General features: G+C 34.4%; 3 protein-coding genes and 1 long non-coding RNA gene across 4 annotated transcripts; 2 read left to right on the top strand and 2 right to left on the bottom strand.

Annotated features, from left to right (window-relative positions):
• On the bottom strand, nucleotides 515–5,555 carry LOC18596514 (la-related protein 6A). Its single transcript, XM_018123939.1, has 11 exons — nucleotides 5,171–5,555; nucleotides 4,915–4,996; nucleotides 3,079–3,173; nucleotides 2,868–2,939; nucleotides 2,708–2,787; nucleotides 2,512–2,596; nucleotides 1,632–1,679; nucleotides 1,476–1,541; nucleotides 1,266–1,403; nucleotides 976–1,069; nucleotides 515–895 (listed from the first exon to the last, which is right to left on the bottom strand). The coding sequence occupies exons 1-11, from the start codon at nucleotides 5,435–5,437 to the stop codon at nucleotides 771–773; spliced, it is 1,152 nt and encodes a 383-aa protein (XP_017979428.1). The 5' UTR covers nucleotides 5,438–5,555; the 3' UTR covers nucleotides 515–770.
• On the bottom strand, nucleotides 7,744–12,934 carry LOC18596513. Its single transcript, XM_018123698.1, has 3 exons — nucleotides 12,734–12,934; nucleotides 9,462–9,962; nucleotides 7,744–8,508 (listed from the first exon to the last, which is right to left on the bottom strand). The coding sequence occupies exons 1-3, from the start codon at nucleotides 12,819–12,821 to the stop codon at nucleotides 7,916–7,918; spliced, it is 1,182 nt and encodes a 393-aa protein (XP_017979187.1). The 5' UTR covers nucleotides 12,822–12,934; the 3' UTR covers nucleotides 7,744–7,915.
• On the top strand, nucleotides 8,515–9,432 carry LOC108662612. Its single transcript, XR_001928546.1, has 2 exons — nucleotides 8,515–8,942; nucleotides 9,062–9,432. It is a non-coding gene; the product is annotated as an uncharacterized LOC108662612 (long non-coding RNA).
• LOC18596512 (prefoldin subunit 6) lies at nucleotides 16,317–19,009 on the top strand. Its single transcript, XM_018122558.1, has 5 exons — nucleotides 16,317–16,514; nucleotides 16,621–16,691; nucleotides 16,800–16,924; nucleotides 17,512–17,572; nucleotides 18,604–19,009. The coding sequence occupies exons 1-5, from the start codon at nucleotides 16,433–16,435 to the stop codon at nucleotides 18,658–18,660; spliced, it is 396 nt and encodes a 131-aa protein (XP_017978047.1). The 5' UTR covers nucleotides 16,317–16,432; the 3' UTR covers nucleotides 18,661–19,009.

The following is a 23,736-nucleotide window of genomic DNA, read 5'->3' as shown; positions in this document are numbered from 1 at the left end:
CCAAATTTTGTAATTAGAAACATTTTGAAATATTCAAAAGGTAAAAAGTTTTGGTAATTAATGAATTAAGAAAAATTTTGAATTTGAAATAACCAAAGAAATATTGCATAATTTTATAAATAAATTAATATTGTCCTTTGGGACCAAAAAAAGAGAAGATAATTTATTAAATAAAAAAAATTAGGCATAAGGTTTACAAACAGTTCCTCATAGAGGCATGAAGCAACCAAAAGATGTATGAATAATGTTGAATTGAGTTCCCTTTCCTAGTCTTTTTGTTGAATGATTTTTTGTTTACGTGTATATATATATATATATTGGGACTCACTTAATTTTAAATTACACAGCAACAGATAAAGCTTTTGTTCTCATTGTATAAAATGAAACAGTCATCCCCACCCCAAAATTCAACGTTAAAGAGGTTTCAAATTTTGGCACTAGAATCCCTAGGCATTTTGAGAACCAAAAAGCTTTCAGGAGAAGGCAAGAGTTAACGTGTGAGACAAGTAAAAAATTGTCAGAAGAAACATTTCAACTACCCAATAGAATTTGTATAAACATAACCCAAAACGCAAGCCATTAGGCCGCGTATTACATCGTTGTAATGCCAGTTTCAAAAGATAAAACTAACACCATATCCATTGGATTTTACACTTCGCCCTTCAAACTTAAAAGCAAGTTGGAAAACCCGCTTCCAACTCCCACATCTGTACAAAGCACAATAAACAGCACAAAATGCAAGATTACACCAAACGCAGACACAAATTAACTTAGCTCTGCTTAGAATCAAGAGGTCGTCCACGTCCCATTGTGAATCCCCTGGTTCCATCAGGCATTCTTGGGCCAGGGGGTGGCTTTGATGGTTCAATGGCATGAGCAGATGTAGATCCATGGCCTACGATACATAATGAATTCTAGTCAAATAGGGAAAGAAGCAACATATTGCAAAAGCATGAGCTGTGATTATTTCAATACCTAGTCCATTGGTACCACGATGTTTCTGTCTCCTTGCACGTCCTCTATTTCTAAATCGATGTCCATTCTTATCCTTGGATAAATGCTCCCCATCCTCAAATGCAGCAGCGAAGAAATAATTTAAAAGATAAACAACCTCTTCCTTCTTATCTAATATTTGTTGCTCTTGTTATCATTACTCTTTTCTTTCTTTAAGTTCCATGACTGTATCTATGATCAATAATCTATGTAACAAAAACAGTTGAGCAATTTGATACACTTACACTACCATAAAAGAACGTAGAGCCTACCTCCTCATCAGGTATATCTTCATGATGCTCGCTTGATGTATTATTCTCTTCATCTCCTGTTTGATCAGATGCTCGACCAGTGCTGTTCTTTTCAGGATCAGATCCCCTCCAAGCTTGTCTTCGCTGTCCATACTTGCTCTGTAACAGGGGAACTAACATTATACGAGTTTATTCCTAAGTTAGAGAAGTTAAGTAAGCAAGAAGTAATACCACTCGCTTAAGAAGCTTAACCCGCATGCCATTTCTCCAGTCCTGTTCATCATTCAAAGTAGCCACCTATCCAATAACCAGAGAAGTGCTCAAAATCAATTAATCGATTAATTATGATATCAGTTACAGTAGATTGAAGACTTCCTTGACACTTACAGCTTTTTCAGCAGCCTCGACAGTCTCATACTCCACCAGAGCATGTATCTAGATCCCAAAACCAGGAAATTAAGCAGATCATAAACCAGGTTAAAAACATGTAAAGACAGTAATTTTACAACCAGTGAACAAGCAAGATAACTATTCTGCATCAAAACAAACTTCAAAAATCACATAAACCCAAATATACTCAACAGGGTTTTATACTTGTAGTTTACACATCTTTTACCAAGTATTGTTCAGGGGCAGCTTAACCTAAGCCTAAAAGTCTAAAAGTGCACACCAGAAAAATAATCATTAAGCTTACAGTTTGCCCAGTCAACCAGTTATAGCCCACCTAAACTCCTATAAATTTGATTTTCACCATAAACCATACATATTCCCATAATTCCCTCCTGTCTAAACTTTTAACTAGAATTAAGAATCTTTTTGTCTAATCCATTTCAGAAAGGCTCCTTAAAAGCATTAACAACACTTATGTTACAAACTCAAGGGGTTTTCACACAAAAGGAATATAGGTAGAAATTTTCAGTACATAGCTATTGTAAAGAAAGTCATGTCCTGCTCACAATCTACACAAAACTCAAAGAAACAGAAGTTAAATATCATAAATTTTACCAATAAAACTTGATCAAGTTCCATAATAAAAATGCAAACTAATATGCCACTGATTTATAACCAACGAACCACAAATAACACAAAATGCTGTTCATTAGTTATTTACTTCAATGCTTTATTCAATATCCAAGAAAGAATGTCATCTCAATACGACTGCTGATGAGGTTATTATAACAAAGAATTGAGCAGATAAAAAGAAGGGAAAAGGGCTGCAAATGAATTCACAACATAGTATCTGCAAAGTTAAAACCAGTTTTCTTACCTTACTACTGATCAAAATATCTGCCCTACCCTTTTTCTTTGATTCTTCCACAGCATGAGGATCATAAATGGATATGTTCTTTATGCTGAAATTTCAGAAAGAAATCTACAATCATCTAAATGAGAGAAGTATAAACCTCATAGGCAACAGCAAGATGAAAGAATGACCATTATTTTAAAAAAAATAAAAAGCTTACTGTCCAACTTCACCAAATATCCTCCTAATGTTTTCCACTGAATGATCCTCTGGAAGATTTTCTACCAAAACAGTGAATAACTAGGATCCACAGATTAGATGCCACAAAATTAAACAAATGAAAATAAGAGTGAAGCCATCAAGTTCCATAAAATAAATACCTTTGGATCCCTGACCTCAATGAATGGCAGAGGATTTTTGCGCTTCACCTTCTTCTCATCAGAACTCACAACCTGAGAGGTTTTGATAAAACTAGAAATTACATGCCAGAAAAAAACAGAACCTTCTAAGTTTCTTGGAATTGAGATTTCAGCATTATATCCATAAGAAAAAAAAGCAATCTGTATAAGGAGTGAGAGTCTAGAAACATACAAGTAGGGAAGACTCTTTGAGTGCAGTAATTATTGATGGATAATTTCTGGTGAGTTTTTTCATTTTCCTAAAAGAAGCAATAACTGAAATAGGAACTGCAAGAAAAAATAAAAACCTTATATTTGTTAATAACAAGATATCAAGGTAATAAAAATAGATATTCTATTTGAAAAATGAAGGCAATTAACCCTCTATTAATAATCAAGTGAACAAGGCCTCAAATAATAACAGTAGTCATACAATAATGCTAGAAAATGAAGGGGGTTACCCTATTCTCGAACTTACATAATTTTCGACTGATCACTGGAATTATCCATAAAACAAACATTCATAAACAGAGTACATATGCACAGGCAGGACAATGTTGAAAGCAGACACAATCACTTCCAAGTGGATGCAACTATCGTTGGCAAATTTATATATTAACTTACAACAAAAAAGGATCTTCATTAAAAACAAATAAAATATTTCACTTCACTTTCCAAGTAAAGCAGCAAGGTGGAATGAGAAAATGAGACACACATTAATGAAGTGAATACTGTGTATATCCATTTTGCAACACTAACAAGGAATTGACAAATAAATCTCATTTTTAAAACTTATTACCAGAATCAAATACAAAAGAACAGAAAACAGGGGTTTAAGCTCAAAATAGTTGGTCTATTGACAATTTTCGTAACTATCACTTATTGAGAGATGTCAAATTGGAGTTATAAGAATAGAGAATGAATCAGAGAGCAGTAAGTTGTCCATTCATTTGGTCAAACCAACCTCAGAAGTTCGGCACAGCACAAATTGGCCACACCAGGAAAACATTGAGGCTGAGACCTGTCATAAGTACCTGCTGTACTTCATCACCTTCATCATCTCTATTCAAGAGAATCTCTCTAGATTTATTGCTTGTTAAATAAAAAAAAGTTCCAGATGGGATCTTTTCTTTTAAAGAAAGTATAAAGATATTTTCTGTACCAGTTAGATATATTTTCAGATTAATTAATCAATTTATAAGGTTTCGGCTCTTCCTAGACAAGCATAACAAAAGAGCACACATTGAAAGCTTAGAAATCTATAGCTTTTGAAGAAAAGGACAGCAAGGATATCAACAATCTCTTCTTCATATGTCACATAACAAGGAAGATGGTTTTATAGAAGCATGCTTGTGATCGGTTCCAGCCTAATCTAATACTGTGCTCATCAGTTTAGCTTCCTTCTACAAAAATTTCAAAAGTGCAATATATTATATACTGAATTCCTCACAAAAAAATGAAAGAGAAAACACGAGAGAAAAATATAAGGCAAAGAGAAGACACTGCAGTTTTCTTCCAATTGAACAAACAAAAATACTGTCAAGATAAGTAAAAGCGAGAAATTTGGACACAGTAATTAAGCCGTTCCCATGTCACTTGTACAGGAAATATATGATCAACTAGCCCTTTTAATTGCTTGAGGAAAACTGATGTTTCAGTTTTTTACACAAAACCACAACCATAATTATTAATTAATCTTAAATAATTTGTCAATTTGACATACCTATGAATAGTTGTTATTTCTCCAACTCATCCTTCCAAACTAATTCTTATACATCATACGTTCATCCCATAAATTACTAACAAACTGAATCCCAGTTCACATTCTGAAATACTATATACAGTGACGCTACAAATCAAAACATTTTAGTTCAACTAAAATGTTAAAATACAGATTTTATTATATTCTCAAAGCGAAATCAGCCTCCAACACATAGTGCAGATGGAATAAGCATGTTAAATTCTTAGTGCTACAACTTAAAGAAATGAAAAAAAAAAATCAAACCAAGCGAGAAGTTTATGCACTTACCAAAACCGTCTTTGTTTTTCTTAATCAAACTCATCATATACTTATCCGTCGGCAAATTTACATCGCTAAAGTAGTATTCCACCTACAAAGTACAAATCGAAAATATGAGAAATGAGATGGAAGCCAACGTAGTAGCAAAGTTCATCTAAAAGAAAATAAAAACGAAAAAAGGGAAAATATAAAAATAAAAGAGGCAGGGCATATTCTAGGGTTTTAATTCCAACAACGCGAGAGAGAAAGATTTTGTGCCTCTTGCCTGCTTAATGATCTTGTTTTTAAGATCCTCAGTAAGGACACCAGTCGCCGACGAGTTGTCGTGACTCTGATTCTGATCCTGATCTTGACCGTGCTCGTGGTAATGGTAATGGTCGCGGTCGTGATCCTCTTCGGACGGCGGCGATGTAATCTCCTCCTCTGGGGATCCGACGGGAATGAAATCAAGAAGATCACGCGGCGGAGAGTTCGGGGTGGGGCCAGCGGTGGCGGTGGCGGTGGCGGTGGTGGGCCCCACGTGGCTGTCCATCTTGGGGAGAGAGAGGAGAGGGGAAGGGAAAAAGTTTTGATTAAACGGATCAAAAATCAAAACCCTCCCGCCCTTTCTTTTTCTCTTTTTCTCCTGCTCTCTCTGGTTTTCCCAGGACTCTTTATACTGAACCGGGAAATTTCCATTTTTGTCAAGTCAAGGGTGTTTTGGTCAAATCGTTCTATGCTAGAAATACTACATACAAGTAACAATGCAAAATTTTTTTAGATTTTCTTCTTTTAAGTTTTTTTTTCTTTTTTTCCATTTATATTATCTAAGATTTTCATTACACTAAGATAACATTTAGTACAAGAAAAGTGAGAGCATATTTTTTATAATGTGTCTAATTAAATTATATTACAATATTTATTTTGCAACATACTACTGTAATATAAGATTATAATGTAATCACATTAAAGCCAAGAGATGTAATGTGATTACAATCGGCTTTAATGTAATTGCAGTCGAAAACTAATACAATCGTATTATATTGCATTTTATAATATTATTAAAAATATTTTTACCTTTCAACTTAATTATTTTATTAAAAATATTTTGTAATGTTATAATTAAAATAAAAAATATTAAAATAAAAATATATAATATAAAAATTAAAGTAAAATAAAAATATATGAAATTAAAATTTATATAATATAGGTAAAAAAATTAAAATAAATATATAATATAAAAATTATATTAAAGAAATGAAAATAAAACATATAATATTATAATAAAAATAAAAATAAAATATATGGCATTAAAAATATATTTAAGATATGATATTATATAAAAATTAATAATAAAAAATACAATGTATTAAATTTTTATTTTAATAAATAAAGATAATTTTAAAAATTAACATTACATTCTCAACAAAATACTTGTAAATCAAATACTATAATGTTTTTTTTTGTATTTTAATCATTATTTTATTTGTATACTAAATGCTGTAATATTATTTTTTTTACAATCATATTATATTATAAAGTATCAAATGTCACCTAAAAATAAGTTTCTTTGGACGTGAGATGACCCTGTTTTCCTAACAATAATATTTCTTGTAAGCTCAATCCTTTTGCAACTTAATTTTGAATTAGGAATGTCAATGAATAAGGTTTGTGTTATTTTTTGAGTAATTTAATTTAAATCTTATTATTTAAAAAGGTAATTGAACTTTACAGGTATCTAATTAAACTTTTGAATTTTTATCCAAATTGATATTTGAATATTATATGCATTTCTCATTAAATATCTTACTTATCAAATACTCGATTAAATTAAATTTAAAATTAATTTTTATGTATATTATTAATAAAAAATAAGATTAATTATTAAGGTTAGTTCATAAAAAATAAATTAAAGCTTAAAATCATATGTATAACAATTAATTAGTTTTAGTAAGCATTACATTAATTACAACAAATTAATAAATAAAAAATTATTATTTATAATCGAATTCGAGTAATGAGCATTTTAATAATACCATTCAAACTTTACCTAAATCTGTGCTAAATGGTAAATTTACTATTTAAGTTCGATTATAGAATAATCTAATCTTATTTAATCGGAGTGAGTTAAGTAATATCCTTTATTATAAAATACCCATTGGTATACCTACATAAAATGATAATATTTTCTGAATCAAATAATACTAGAAAATACAAAAAGATTTAAACCATTAACATATAAGAACTTTCAGATCTCACAAGTAAAGACTTACCCAACCAACAAAAGATGACAACATTAATTGCACGGTCATCACTGATTTAATTAATCAATCCTTCTGTTCAATGAATAATCCTCAACAACCCGACAAGAACACGAAGCTCCTCGTTAAGAAAGAAAGGAAAAAATATATAACAAAAAGGTGTGTTAGATAATCTACAATTTATTAATCCTTAAATTAATCTTTAAATAGTGATTGGACATTGGAATCGAGCCTCACCATGCTCTCCAATACCGAATCAAATTTGCCTGGTCCTGGACGTGCAATCAGATTCATTACGATAATTGGCATGTGAAAAATCCCCACGAGCTTTGATGTTCAAAGAACATCGATCCCCTACCAAATCATGATCATCATAAAAAATGGTAAATCTCGAGATCTTGCTTGTAAAGAATCAAATGATCCCTCGCGTTCGAAGGCACAACAAAACACATAGATAGTTTCAGCTTGGAGTAGAATCATGAAAGTGTGACACAAATCTTTTTATTGGGGAGGATGATCATCTGCTAGTTTAATTATGCTTTTAAAGCACTAGATTCTAGGAAATCTTTGGGTTAACTTTACTTTGATACAAAGAAAATCTGAAAATGCAACTTAAGCCATTCTCATTTCTCAAAGCAAAACTCGGAAGGAAGATCACATACAAATTACAATAGAAACGTGGGATATTTTGCTTTTGCTAGCAATTACCATGCCAGAAAACCTTACATATAGGACGCATAACTTTAACCCTTTACCTACGTAACCCAACCCTAAACCAAAAGCAGAAGGAAAGCCCAAAAAGCAAGTCCCAGCCCCAACAATACTCCGACCTCGTTTCTTCTGGACCCTGAGAACCACACCCGAACGTCGTCCACTACAGGACCACAAAGTGAACTCATGTCATCGGTTCTTGTATTGTAATACACACTGTAGAACGCGATACGTGTCCTTTCTGCCTTGGCTGTGAAGTTGACACTAGCAACTTGAAAGGTGGAGTTGGAGTCAGGCGTGTAGTGAAAATTTTGCGCCTGATCTCCGGCGAAGGCCATAACTGCAAGTGGTTCCTTGCATTTGTCCCTAGCATGGCCCAAAGAAAAGGTCAAGCTATATAGCTTGTCTGGTGTGGTTTCGACCATCTGAGAAATGATGCCTTCCTTGCCTGAGACCAACTCAACGGCACGTTTGCCTTCTGGGACTGCATAATGGTTGGAGTCAATGTATCGAACCGCCCTGTTTGATTCGACCATCCATCCCGGTAATGGGGATGTCTCCTCGTCAAGGTTGGTTGGGAGCAGGACACCGAGAGATACATTTGGGAACATCCAGGGGCCAAATTCAAAGCCACTATTAACTACTGCGTTGTCTGAAGAAAACATAGCAGCAAAGAGAACACAATCAACACAACAACGTGGAAAAAATAAAGTAAAACAAGCATCCTGTGACAGCTCCCTATGCCACAGTCCACAGAGCATTCATTAAGGTTCTTCAAGATGTATAAAATACATAGCGAATGGTGTTTTTTCGTTGGACATTTCTTGGGGTTATAACTTATAAATTTAACATCTGATCTAGAGCTTGGATGTCCAGTACCAGTTAAGCAGTTTACTGGTATTACATAGTTAACATATTAATTAGAACTTTATAACAACCACATTCTATGACATAGACCAACTAGTTAATACTTTATTTCTGCAGATGGTAGGTTGACTGAGATTGTCGTAATAATGATCCCTACTTGAACAGAATGGCCGCGTTGACAGTCTTATTAATTTCAATCCAGCTTTCTGGTAGCGCAAGGTTCCTAAGGAATACACACGCTCTGTAGCTGACGATGTTAAGGCCTGACCTAACCTTTCTGTATTTTTTGCTCCTTTGGTAAACAGTAGAGCTGTACCTCAGCTCATTATCAAGCTAAGAAAACCAGAACATTTTTCAAGATGATAGTGTTCGTTTAATTAACTTGATACTCCATTAAAGTCCACGTTCACAAACAGAAAGAAAATCTAATTTCCAGGGTAAGGTCCCACCATTATAGGGTCCAGGAATGGAATCCAGATTATCTTCCTTCTAGGCCATAACATAGCTTTACTACTGCCAGTTTCATAGGGGCAACGAGCTTTGAATTTCTGTTGCCCTACTTTGACAAACAATGGACCTAAACCCAAGACAACAATTTTGAGACTAATCCTCCACACTTCGGTTTCAAACAAAGAAAAAGAAACCCACGTTTTGATGTGACCCACACAAATCACGCATCGCGAAAGGAAAAAAGTGACTGAAAAAGAAAGAGAAAAAAGAGAGAATTTTTAGTTTTACCTTTGGGCTTATCGGGTGCAACAAGTTTCTTGATGGCAATATCGTCAATGATGGGCCCACATTCCGGATCATCTTCCATGCCCGGGTTCCTAAAAATCAACCGCGCTCTATCGTCCTCCGCCTCAAAAGAAATCGAGTACGGGTCCCACCCTTGCACGTTGTACAATGTTTGGAGGTCGACCGTCTGCGATGCAGGTGGCACGGACACGTTCAACGACTCCAACTGCGCACACGTGCGGGCCGCACTGAAAGTAACTGCGTACGTGGACCCTTTCTCTACCGACAGTTCCTGGCTGATCTCCGCGTCGTTGCCCAATCTAGCGGCGTGCCTGCCTCGGGGCACGATGAGGAGCATCCCACCGCCCACTTTTTCCCCAGATGACACTAGCTCCACTGTGCCTTTGGTTTTCCAGCTGGGAATCTCGGTGGGCCCATCCGATATCGCCTCGCTCGGGAAGCCGTTCGATGGTGCTGTCTCGAAATCACCATTCGCCACCAGCCCTACAAAATAATTGTCCACATTACTTTCACCATGACAGCACTGGGTATATCAAATACAATGTACATTTTCCATCAAATATGGTAAATTCTTTCCCAAAGTATAGTACTGATTGCACGAACATGATGATCGATTTTTGCTACCATGAACTATTTACCAACGCAAGCGTGCCTATCCGTACACATGCCCATACAGTTCACGACATTAGAGAAAATAAGTACAACAGGAACGAATGAGCAGATATATTTCGTTGTCAAGGAAATTTTGTTTGATGGTCAGTCGACCCCGCTGGCCCATCTATCTATGAGACAAAAATATTGCAACCTCTACTTTACTTGCCTACCAAACAGAGAATCTAAAAATAAAAGATGAGAAGTGGAAACAATTAATTTTGTGTATGCGATATTAATACTAAATAACTTTAAATCTCATTAATGTATGAGCAACCCATCTTCTCTGTATGGATACTAGATATATTCCACTTCTAACTTCGTGTTAAAATATTGAAACTCGTGAGAAATTTGTTGGGGGAATGCTTTTTCATAAATACGGTCCTTAAAATTCTAGGAATATGTTTGGTGCGATTAGAATGGAGTTTGATAGACAACATATCAAGGATGATAATACCAAACAAAGCCTAGATTAAAACTCAATTAGAACCAAATCCTAGGCTTAGTTAACATGTGGTTGAATCTACATCTACATAATGTATGGCAACCATAAGCTAGTGGGAAGATAACAAAGGCCGTGGATAACCTTATCTAGTCACTAGCCTTGAATTGGAGGAGAGAGCTCATGCCCTGATAGATAACGAAACTTCGTCTAAGAACATGCATGAACAAGAATGAGTTAATACCAAGAGACTCGCACGGTATATGCTGCAGAAGAAAAAGAAGCCATCATTTCCAAATAGGGACAAAAGATGAAGATGTGATGTGAGCACATTAAGACTGTGACACTGGTCCCACCCAACTTGAAACGTGGGCCTAAGTTTACCGTGTGGGCCCTACCCCACCGTTTCAGCCCATCATTTCTACACTAGTCCTCTCCGCTTTGACTCGACAAATGAAAGTTAAAAAATAAAAAATCATTAAATGGTAGAGATGTGTGCCTTCTCTTTTTTGTTCCTTTTGTTTTTTTATTGGGTGAGTAGGAAGTGTGTGCTTATGAGCGTGAAGGTGAATCTTTTTATGGGACAGAACTGAGCTGGATATTTGGATGGTGCGCTGAAAAAGAACAGGGATGAAATAATTCGATGCGATTGGTCATTTTGCGGAAAGAACCCTTTGTCGTTTGTTAAATTAAGGTAAAAAGGACCAGATATTTGGCGGGAATATGTCCCTCTTTGGTCATTTCACCCACCTTAGAATGTGGGAAAGGAAACATGGAGGGACCCATTTGTGAAACTCCCAGTTCTCTTCTCTACGCTAACCCACCTCCTCCTTTAACTTTTTGACATTGCCGAGTTCTTTTTTCTCTTTATTTTCCTCCGACTGCCCTTATGTTTTCGTTTCCTTTAATACTACCAACGTTTTACACTTCCAAAGATTAGACCTTGAACAGTTGCACCTATGAAAACTCGCACTTGGAAGAGAGGGTAGCAAGCCATGCTCAAAGTTTGCTAGTACAATTACTTCGGCACCTAGTCATAGGTTAAAATAGCTTTCGGCCAATGGACCTATGACTCATGCAAAATGCTACTACCCCACGGGCGACTGATAATGTAGGCGACAACGACCGGGAAACAAATTCACCTAATGCATCGAATTATTGGGGATGGAGTTTTTCCATTTAAAGCTGCCTCAATTGTAAGAAATTAATAGAATCTGCTAAGAAAACTACTAATTAATTAATGGATAAGCAGATAATGGGTAAGCATTTAGAGGAATAACAGGCTTGCATACTTAAAGTGAGAAGGGATCTCCAAGAAACACTCAATTATGGTGGGACAGACTGCATTTAAAGCCAATTTCAAATTATAAACAGTCACTAACTGCATGATTAAACAATTTGAATTAGCAAAGATAAAGGAGCAAAGGATCTAGGTCCTTAGGACAAACATTTAAGGCCCACGTTTAGACTTTTAAATAAAAATAGATACACTACCAAAATTAAAACTAACTTGAGTTGTACAAAGTTATTAAGGCACAAAATCTCTCTACTGGCTCTTTTGGAGCAGGGCAAAACCTCACTCTTCACTGCTAGTACAAAGAGACAACGTCCAGTAAAATGGCAGTGATCTTAGTGGCTTTTCATCAAGGAAAATATAGAAAGATATTACCAAGTTTACCGGAAAGGGAAGAATGCAAGATGAGACATCTTTGCAGGAAATTCATGTGAACATTTGCAGGAAACTGAATAGGTGGTCACTGAATCCTATGGGCATTAAAATTGGGTCCGCTTTGTATAAAAATCCTGAGTCTATTTATTGCTCTGTGAACTTTGAAGGAATGACGAGGAATGGAACAACTCATTCTCTAAAGTAAATCTACTGAAACCCCAATTCCAACACGTAGTAATAAAAAAACATAAAAGCAAATAACGATCAAATCTCCTACATAGCAGATTTATCAAGAAACTGTAGCTAATGTGATAAACAGATCTCAAACATAACAGAAACCCATGAAGCATACTCCAGAAGCAATGTAAGAACTCGAAAAGGCAAGAAAGAAAAGATAAGAGAAATAAAGTTTTATGTCTATCTAAGTTTGACAAATATGGACAGAGAAAATAAAATGCAGATGGAGGATGGAGACAGAGAAACAGTACATACCATCTTCAGCTAGTGATAGAGTAGCCAAATGAGCAAAGATGAGCATAAAAAGGAAGACCCATTTGCTACTTGCGGAGCTCTCAGCCATCTTCTTGGCCAAGTATCCTTCTTTCTCTTCTTTAGTAAAGGCTTCAGTCTCTCTCTTCGGAACTGCTCCTCCTTTTGCGTACTCTGTTGTGAGAGGAGTGAGGCAGGCCAGGCACTGTCTATTTATCCAAAGATTCCGGACCAAGTACTATATCGTCTTTACACTTTAACTTTTCGAGATAAACAGTGATTTTATTTGATCGCTGTTACTTTAGGCGTGGTTAAATTGACAGAAAGGGGTTTTTTTTTTCCCAATTTTTTATTGAAGAGTAAAAGAAAAAGGACCACCTGGTGTTCCCACCACTATGATTTTTATCGGCTTCCGGCTTCTTTCTGTTTTTCTTTTTTTGTTCTTATTAATAATACCAGTAATAAAGTTTAATTCCGTGTTTTGAGAAGTGTGGTCGCGCGGCGGGCCCAGTCTACCGCCATAAATTGACATTATGTTCAATCCAACCCAGATTTCTTTTTTTTTTTTTTTTTTTGCATTATATAAATATCCGACAACATTGAAGCTCGCTGCGAGGGATGTCCGGACTGTGCATTACAGATTCGCAAATCGCAAGCCCAATCAATTTTTTAGCAAAATTGAAAAATCCGTTTTGATCTCAATAAATTAAGACTAAAAAAAAATATTGAGTCCAGCCTTTAAGTATACCTCCCAAAAGACGACTCGGCTTCAGGGCTTGGGCTCGTCGGCCTGTTTGAATATAGATTAATAATGTTCTTTTTTAATGTGTATATACTTTCATAGGATGTGATAAAATAAAATATGAAACTGAATGGATCAGATAAAATCACATCATACTGTTCGAAAGTTTTTTTAAATTATTTACAAAAATTTAAATCAATTATTATTATTTTACTATATTTAATTAAATTTGTGTATTCTTATTTTTTATCAATAAATTTTTAAATTATTAATTAAAATATTATTTATCATTTTGTAAAAGATAAAAATATCATCATGTCATATTATTATTTATTATGACATATTAAAATGTCTTGTCAACATCACATAATAGAAAATAATATATAGTATTTTCATTAATAATAATTACTTAACTAGTAATCATAATGACTTATTTAATTCAAAATATAAGTATAAATATTTAATGAATCATAATAAACAAATAAAATTTTATTTATTTTTTAGTAGTTCGGGGCTTTTTAAATGTTGTATCTAATATCATTTTATTTTATAATTGGCACATATAAGAAGTAAGAGTAATATATAATTAATCTTATCTCATATTGTGTTTGGTATATGCAATATTGAAAGTAATGATGGTAATGCGATAGTATGTAAATGAGTTTTTAATACTATTCGACTTGTTTCGAGAAGATTAATGTATTTTATAAACAAGTTCAAGTAGCATACATGTAGAAATGTTGGGATACTTGAGTGTAGATAATGATTTTTTAATATTTATACTATTTTTTAATGTATGTATTACTTATAGTTGTGCAATTATTTATTTTAATTTTTAAATTATCTAAATACAAAATATACTTTGAATTTATTAATTTATTTTTAACTAACAAAATACATAAATATGATTAAATTTATTTTTTATTCCTAAATTCGAGTCAAATTGAATATTGTAGTAGGTATTCACATTATTTTTATCTAAATAAGTAGGTTTAGGTTAATTGAATTTGAATGGGAGATTATTAATCAAGTTTAGATAGAGTATAGGTATTAAATTTTGTAATTAGATTTGGATACGAGTATTTTAAAATTAATAAATATTTTATTCGTTATCATTTAAAATTGTAACTATACAAGATGGTTTTTTCATTAGATAAAATTATTGTTTTTTAAAATAAATATTATTTTAGTTTATAATTGTGTAGGTTGTAATTATTATTCAAGTTCTTTAGCTAAAAATATATAATTTAAATGTAAAATTATAATAATTTTATGATTAAGAGCTAAATTGATTTTTTTTCAAAAATAAAATTAATTTTTATCAAAAATATATTTTCTCTCCATTTTTCCTCTTTTCTCCTTCTCGCGCTGACAAGGAGGGTCGACTCTGGCCCTCGCCGCTCCACCGTAGGGATAAGAGCTGCGGAACAATGTGGGCGGGCTAGGGTCCTTACCGCGCGCGATCTGGCGTGAGCGCCAAATTTGGCCGCTCCGTGATCGGCGGGAGAAGGTTAAAAAGACTATAACTTTTGGGAGCTTTACTCAGCGCCAAGTAAAGCTCCCAAAAATTAAGTCTAGGCAAAGTAAAGGTCGGAGAGTGTATTTCTTAGAATCGACACGCTTCGACAATTTGAGAAAAGCGACTTTGACATCTACCTCAATTGCTATCGTAGGAACATCATAGTACTCTTTTGCAAGCACACTGCATGAGCCCGTCTCCCTATGATTCAGGTTAGACTGTATACCAATCACTCCAAGGCCTCAGTAATAACCAGCTTCTGTAACAGTCTCCCATGTCTTTTGAGCTGGCAAGTGATTGATTCTATGAGCAAGTACCATATTTATTGTTTTCTGTAAAATTTAGCTCTTAAAACCTTTGAGCATTTAATTGGGACCTGCTTTGAGTGTACACTTCACCAAATGGGCCTTTGGAGCCGGTTGTCTAGAAGCTGTTTTCCACAGCCGAGCCGACTCCAAAGGTTAGAAACTTTATAGTAGCAAATTGATCAAGACGGCTTAATAATTCGGACTCCAATTAACTTTCTTTATATCCTCTTTTAAACCAATGGAGAAAATAAAATTGAAAAAAAAAAAAAGGGAAAACCCCTAAGAGACCTCTCCGCTTCTCAAGACCGTTTTGTCTCCCTCTTTCTGTAGCCGCCGCCATTGCCACTGAGAAATTTGAAGGTGCTTTTCACACTTTCTCGGGAACCAAACCGCTCCCAAGATTTAAGTTTTAATTTCATTTCTAGATTAGAGTTTTTTTGTTAGATTTTGTTTCATTTTCTTTCCTTGTTTTACTGACCAGATTTAAGTGAAGACATCTTTACAAATGGCAGCTTCAAATTTTGGGAGGACTTCCATTTTCTCCTCTCAATTTCTCGTTCTCTCTGCGAAGTGTAATTTTCCCCTCTTACTTTCAAACTTGTGCTGGCTCTTGTTCTCTCATTTCAGTCATTTTAGTCAACATTCAACAATGATACATCACCAATCTTACACGTCTCTTCCTTACTAATGCTACTAGCATTTATCACTCAAATAAGCAGGGTACCAATAAATATTTTGGAGAGTTAGAGTAAATTTATTTTTCAAATTTAAAATTGGATATTAATTATTTTATTACCTTTTATTTTCATAAATTTTCCTTCGCACCGTTAATTTTATTTTATCATTAATATAATTTAATAATAGATCTCCAATACCTGCCCACTGGGCATTTGACATGATATATCTTAAGTTCATATTAAATCAACAGAAAGCCCAAAGCATTTTCAGGCTTTCGGATCGCAGGACGTCAAATTGGTTAACCCAAGGTCCGGCCCAAATAATTGAAAAAGAACAGGCCTTCCAAAGATTTTACCCAGCTTCTCTCGATCGAAGTTCGAGAACATAGCCAGTCAGCTAGAGCCTGGAAGAACAAAGCAGTAGCAGCAAGCAGCAAAAAAAAAAAAGAGGAAACCATGAGTTCGTCATCCACAGCTCTTCGAGAACTACAGCGAGACCTCGAAAACAAAGCTAACGATCTTAGCAAACTCCAAAAAGGCAAGCCTAACGAAACCCATGCCCAGCCTTCTTGTTTATTCACTATTGGCATTCAAAACCCTAACGATTTTTTTTATTGTATATTCTTTGTTGATGCTCCCACCAGATATAGCTAAGAATCATCAAGTCAAGAAGAAGTACACAATCCAGTTAGGAGAGAACGAGCTAGTCCTCAAGGTCGATTGATTTTTCTTACCTTGTACATATAATCTGATTGATTAATTAATTGGCCTTAAAATGACTTGCTGATGATGATTATTATTATTTTTTTGTAAATGTTATTAGGAGTTGGATTTATTAAATGAGGATGCAAATGTGTACAAGTTGATTGGTCCGGTGCTTGTGAAACAAGATTTAGCGGAGGCTAATGCGAATGTTCGCAAGAGAATTGAGTACATCTCTGCTGAATTGTACGCTTCCTTTACATTTGACCTTTACTTTGTTGTTGAGAAAGGTTATGGATAGTTTAGATCAGTTTCTATTGATCTTGTCAAAGAATTATTGATATTACTTTTTCTGGGACATTTTAAGGCTTATGTTTGGCATTGTGGGTTGGATACAAAAGCTGTAGTTTAGATCACACTCATAATGCTGATCGGATTACGAGTTTTGAATGTATGGAGTGGCTTTCAAGCATGATTTTTGCAAGGGTTTATATTTGATCATCAGACTCATTGGCTTCTTGAGTAAATATCTAGTGTCATCTGGAAAATTTCTGATAATAACGTGGTTAGTGAGGCAATCAATATCAAAGGCCAATTTTTTGTTTAGTTGAAAGTAGAATTAGATGGTCCTATTAACCCCAGGTTTTGCGGTGTTGTCATGAAATGTACTTCCTTTGTTACTTGTATCTTATGTGCCTAGGCAATAACCTCGTATCTGCTGTTTCTGATTCTACAATATTTTGCACCATGTAACATTGTAATTGTCCTACAATATTGTTGAAGATTGTTGTTGCATGTTTATGAACTTTAGAACTTTGTTTCTCTGTCAACAGGAAGCGACTTGATGCATCACTTCAAGATTTGGAAGAGAAACAGTACAGCAAGAGAGAAGCGGTTTGTATTCTTTCTCTTTTATTGCCTTAAATGTGCCATTTGATGCTATATAAGTTATCTCTATATGACTTTAAACAACAGCAGAGTAGCATGTTTTTTGGAAGTTCAAATTAATACTATTTTGCCTTGTTAAACTCTTGAATAGCTATTAGATGATTATTCAGAAGTATGACTTTTTATGACATAATGAAAGATTGGAGACTAAGATTGATTGTTAGTATGGTGCAAAGCATCAGGCAAGGATTGATTGCTCCTGCTACTAAGAACCTTGTTTTGTTTGATTGTGTATTCTGGTTGTAATGTTTTTTGGATCTTATCGAGTACCTGGAAAATAAGAAATAACTTCATCGGGTGCTAATTTTTCGGTACTTTTTTTATCTATTTTTTGGTCCCAACTTGCACTATTTACTTAGTTGATCGTACCTTATTCATCAAGGTCCAGTTTCCTTTGTCTAGAGGTGAACTTATCAAGTCGGAAGCTGACTCCCGATTACTTCTGTGTTATTCATTTAAATTTGATCTTCTCTTAAACATCTCTGCTGTTTATAAGTTTGTTGGTCTGCATTTGGCATCTCTGAGTTATACTTAGGTGTTAGTAGTTCAGATTACATTTGGTTTATCTTAATACCATGATCATTTTACATGGATGCATCTTGATGTTTGGCTTTTGTGGAAGTTGTCATCCCATAAACTGGAATACCAACCATCAAAGCGAGTTTCGGTTAAAGTCTTCGAGATATGAAATCAAATCTTGCTGAAGTATTATGTGAAACTGTCGCAAGATGTTTATGTCCTCTTAAGATTGAATTCTAGCAATCCAATCACCTTAGAGTGGAGAATATATTGTAATTAGATTTACCAGCCATATTTGCTTTTTGCTCTTTGTTTACCTCCTCTCATGCAAACTTGCTAATTTATATTTTGCAAAATGTTACAGCTGCAAGAATATGCTGTTCTTGCTAAGCATAATAAATGATAGTATTGAGTGAAAGCAACAACTGAATTTTATTGATTAATTTTGTATTCACTAGATATTAAAGGTGCAGCAGAGGATTCAATCTCATCAAGCCGGAAAAGCAAAGGCATAACTCATCTCCATATGTTTGTCCACGGCTCCTTTCATTCTAGTGGGATGTTACTCAATGCTGTATATCATGGTCATGTGTCTCGTAGGAGCTTTGACCTAGTGTTTTGAAACCTTTGGTTGTAAAAGATGCAGTGTGTGTTAGTCTCGTTGACCATGATCACATATTGTTATGACAGTATGGTGAGTTACTCAAAGCATTAATGCATCTTGTTGCAGCCTTTTGTTTTGGTCTGCCCTTTTTCAGTGAGACTTACAGCAAAACTGATGATGAATTGCCACGTGAACATGTAGCTGGATGGCTATAGAAGTGGTTATGATTTATGTTATTGCAGACAAAAATGGTTTGATTTTGCTTTGTCATATAGGAAGTAATCATCCTTTTTTATCCAAACCAAATGCCCCCGTCACTCTTTTCTATTGCCAAAAATTGATACGTTACGGTACTAAACTAAAATCCAGCCAGAACTGATGGGCCGTATGAAGTAGCAAGCATCCATGTTTTAGACAAAATTAGGCCATGTTAGCTTCTAAGGGCTGGGATATCTGTTTGTCCCAAATGTTTCTCAATGTCCCATAGTTAAAAGATGAAGTACGGCAATTTGTTTCTAGTTTGTGTTTAACGTGCAATTTGTACATAAACTTGTTATTATCTAAATTAAGATTGATAAGTTGGAGAATGAAAACCAGTGATCTAGTTGGACCATAACTTTTTCTATATAAGCTTATTACCATATTTTCAAGGTACCCTCACGAAATTTCAAACAACGTGACCCCTAATTGTATGGACTGACTTTCCACCGTGCAATCTGCGCAAAGGTCATTTTCCAAAGTGATTTATGGCTATCTGCTTGGTGAAGATGGCCATATACAGGCATGCCTACTCACGACAAATCAAAAAGATTTAAGAAAAAGAAAGGAAAACACTAAGCCACTACCCTGTCTGTCCGGCATACCAGTGGCCATCTAACATTCATTCATTCGATCTTTTGTGTTTTGTAATGATATGAGTGGTATGGAAGAACATAAACAGCAGTGGGCAAGCAAGCTGGGCGTCTACCCAAAAAGAAAAGAAAATTCTACCCAAAACTAAAAGAAAAATCCTGGGCATGATTAAGAATTCCAACCCATGTACTAACGATGAAGGTTCATGTATGAGCTTTGCCTAAGAATCTGCCACCACTAAAATGACCCTGGATATCGTAGAAAGATTTTTATGAAAACAATATCGCCTACCAGTACCACAAGGCAATTGATGTGCATCACAAATAATTTTTTCTCAAAGATAAAATTTACAAGGGCTTCTTGTCCCAGCCACTTCACTTTCCACTCAAGTTATTTTAAGGGGCATCGATTCATCATGCCCATGTCATCTAACTCATTAAAAGAAAAATCTAGTTAGAATTAAGCTTAAAGTAATTTCAATATGTAATTTAAGTTTTCAAAAAGGCATTCTCTCGAAAGAAAAAACAAGGGCACAGAAGACAAGGGAAGATGAAGTACGTCCCATAAGAGCACTGATAGTTTTATCCAATAGAAATACTCTGAAAGATACAAGAGATGCGTACACAATATGCACGTGGTAGGCTTTCTCATCATGTAATCTTTTGAAAGAAAGAACTTAATTCATTGGATGCACAATCTCTAATATTTCTGTCTCTTTAGGTTGATCATTTCATACGGTACATTCTGCTGCTATACCTATACCTTTCGTTTTTTAATCTTTTCACAAAATGCTGGGCTATGACAACAAACGCATATGCTTTGACAAGACTACGCATATTTTTGTTTTGCCAGTATTAAGAGGACGGCCGCACCCACTACCCCTCACCATCACCAAACCTAGAAAGATGGATATAAGAAATCACATCAATCCGTGCATGGTCGTGCAGAAGAAAAATGCTCATCCTTAGCTTAATGGCTTGATGAATATTTTGATAAAATTGAGTATCTATATATTGGTGGTAGGCTTACTGATAGAGCATATTAGAGAGGAACAAAAGGCTGGATAAGGCGATGTGACTAGTTTGCTAGGCGATGAGTTAGCTAGGAGGAGCACTAAGAAAGGTGCTGCTGTGCGTTCTCTCAACTACTGAGACGACAGAAATAGTGGTGAAAGAGTATCCATTCCACATTCCTTGTTTGCATATATGTTCAACCGAGGATTTGAAAAAAATAAAAAGAAGTTCAAGTTGGTTTGCCAATATTGTGCATTCATGATCGTTTTTCCATTCTAAATTTCTTACGACATGATTTATGTGAACACGGCTAGTAGTACTCTTCGACACTTACAGATAATATAAGATAGTGGTCTTGCCATTAAGTAAGATAAGATTGGGTTTGAGTCCCGCCTAGCTGGAAGATGTGAGATCTATCTATTCATGAAGTTGGATTAAAGAATGGCATAAGAAATCTGAAAATATGTGAAAAACTAGCTAATCATACGTACCCAAAGAATAAAGAAACAGGTGTTCTTTGCATCTAAATCAAAAAAAGCGATTCAAGTCGGATTTAAAATTTTGTGTGAAAGGTGGTTAAAAGGTAATTATAAAAAATCGTAAATCAAATTAATGATTCGATTTGAAATAAAAATTAATTATTTTAAAAATAAAATTAAATTATAACATAAAACTGTTTCACCTATCGTCATCACTTTCGGTCTGCCCTTGGATTCTCGCCAATTCAATTTTCTATATATTGAAAAAATGCATGAGAGCTTTCGGCTAGAGAAAACGTTTGGACATTAGTCAACTCCACAAATTTGCTTCCTCGGGAAATATTCTTTGTCGTGGGGTACTTGGCTTTAGCTTGGGAGATATGAGGACGAAGGTAAGGATAATCTTCACATCAAATTAGTAATTCTGATTCAGTTCATTTCCAACATATATAAGTATAACCACCACGTATGAATGAATAATTCGGACTGAAACATGGGACATTTCATCTCTCAATGATACTAAAATTGAAGTCCTTTGGGAGATAATGATGGTGATAATGAATAGCAAAGCATACACAGTAAGATGCAAAAGGGGAAGATTACATTTTACCTTCTCCAATTGGCTCAATCATATCTCTCATGCCATGACCAAAAAAAGGCAAACATGGTAAGTGCAATTATCTCGTTTCATCTCTCTCAATTTCTATAAAGCGGCCCCCGCCACTGGTAACCTGCAATGTTTATTTTCCCGCACAGCAGGGCAGGGCATATTCTTTTTCACATGGGGCCAAGCTTTGAGAATTTCTTGTTTTTCCCACTCACAACATTCCGACACCCAACTCCCATGGTTCTAGGAAATCTTGCTTGTTCCCACTTTCCTACTGTTTCCTAAAATTTGGATCCACCGCCTACTTGAATACCACGCGGATTTATGTTCCTAGGTGTCGGACTATGTATTTGCCATTACCATTACAACTTGGCTTTCTGCTTCTTTCTTTATTCTCTCTTCCTTTTAGTGTAATTAATCAATGATTTTACATTAAAGATAGTTAAAAGAGTAATTATAAAAGTAATTATAATTATATATATATAATTTTATACATATAATAACAAAAAAAATTAAAAATTAAAAAGTGACGATTACTACTACCCGTCATTCCCTTGACTCTATTGATAACTCTTATAATCTTATATAATTTTCAAAACAACACTCTTAACCTTAAATAAAAGCACACGTTTTATAATCACTTAAAAAACTCTAAACTTATTTACTCAGTTAAAGGTTAGTTATCAAGAAACTTGTAAATCAAGGCAATTATAAACAAATATAATTAAAATTTGAGTAAAAAATTCCAACAAGTTTGAGTGACCAATTAAATATATCTCAATAGCTTAAACTATTAGAACAGATCTTATTAATAATTGTTTAGCTTGGCTGGAGCTTCTAAAAAAAGTATTCTTCGAATAAAATACCGTAAAAAAAAGTTCAAACAGTATTTGGCAAACTTAATTAATAAATAATAAAATAAATATTCAACTTTCTTAAACTAAATCATAAGTTTTAAAATAAAAGAAGTGAGTAAAATTGAATAAATTTTGATTAATTAAAACAATAGATAAATAAAACAAAGAAGAAAAATTGAACCATATAAAAAAAAGATGAATGTGAAAAAAATCACTCTACTTATAATTTATGAATTATTGAATGGTAAAATGAAAATATAGAAAAATATCAATATATATTTACTAAAAATGAACACTTTTTGAAAAAATTTTGATTCGTAATTTTGTCTAAAAACCCAAATAAACTTTCCATATAAGATAAAAAATTTTAAAAATTTGAAAACTAAATACTTTCCTTCTATTTCTACAATAAAAAAAACTCTTTCATAAAAACCGAGCTATTAAACAACTATTAATATATTTAAGCTCTAATAAGATTAATTAGCTTCATTACGTTCATTTTCTCATCTAGCATCTGAAAGGGAATCAATTAAACCTTAATCTTTCATCGAAGGGTTTTCTCTTCTCTACGAATCAATCTCTGTGATTGCATTCACTATTTTCACGAGAGAATCTCTATCGTGAGCATGTGTTGACACGTTTTGTTCAAGTGTCAAATTATATATCAACTTTTGGAGAGGACACCCTATATTATATATATATATATATATATATGAAAATTAGAGGGAACTCTTTTTATAGATGAGAAAATTAGGGGAACAATGAGATGCAGATTAGACGTTGCACTGCCACTGACATATTTACTTATCTAATCTAATAAAAACCTGTTGGAATGCAAATTACTAACAACGGAAACTTGAAATTATTTGCTAACTTTGCCTTTGTCTAGTTTGGGACAACCATCCTGTTCACCATTCTACCAACAACTCTATTCCTTTGTTGCAACTTGGAAACCCCCTTAATGAATGGAAATCTCCTGCCCCTAGCTAGTGCCCCGATTGGTACCTCTTCTCTAATTTGATGCTAAGTGTCCTTGAATGATAACAGTTACTTAACGGTGGTAGAACTAAACGGTACTAGGCTAACTAATAGTGTTGTAAAACTCTCGCCGCGTGTCGTTGGGCTGTTGGAATACCTCAGGCTAGCCAAAGAGGCACTGCTTTTATGATCAGGAAACTC

This window comes from Theobroma cacao, chromosome 6 (assembly GCF_000208745.1).
Source record: "Theobroma cacao cultivar B97-61/B2 chromosome 6, Criollo_cocoa_genome_V2, whole genome shotgun sequence".
Taxonomy (NCBI): Eukaryota; Viridiplantae; Streptophyta; class Magnoliopsida; order Malvales; family Malvaceae; genus Theobroma; species Theobroma cacao.
The sequence above is the reverse complement of the archived record's forward strand: the minus strand, read 5'-3'. Positions and strand labels throughout refer to the sequence as shown.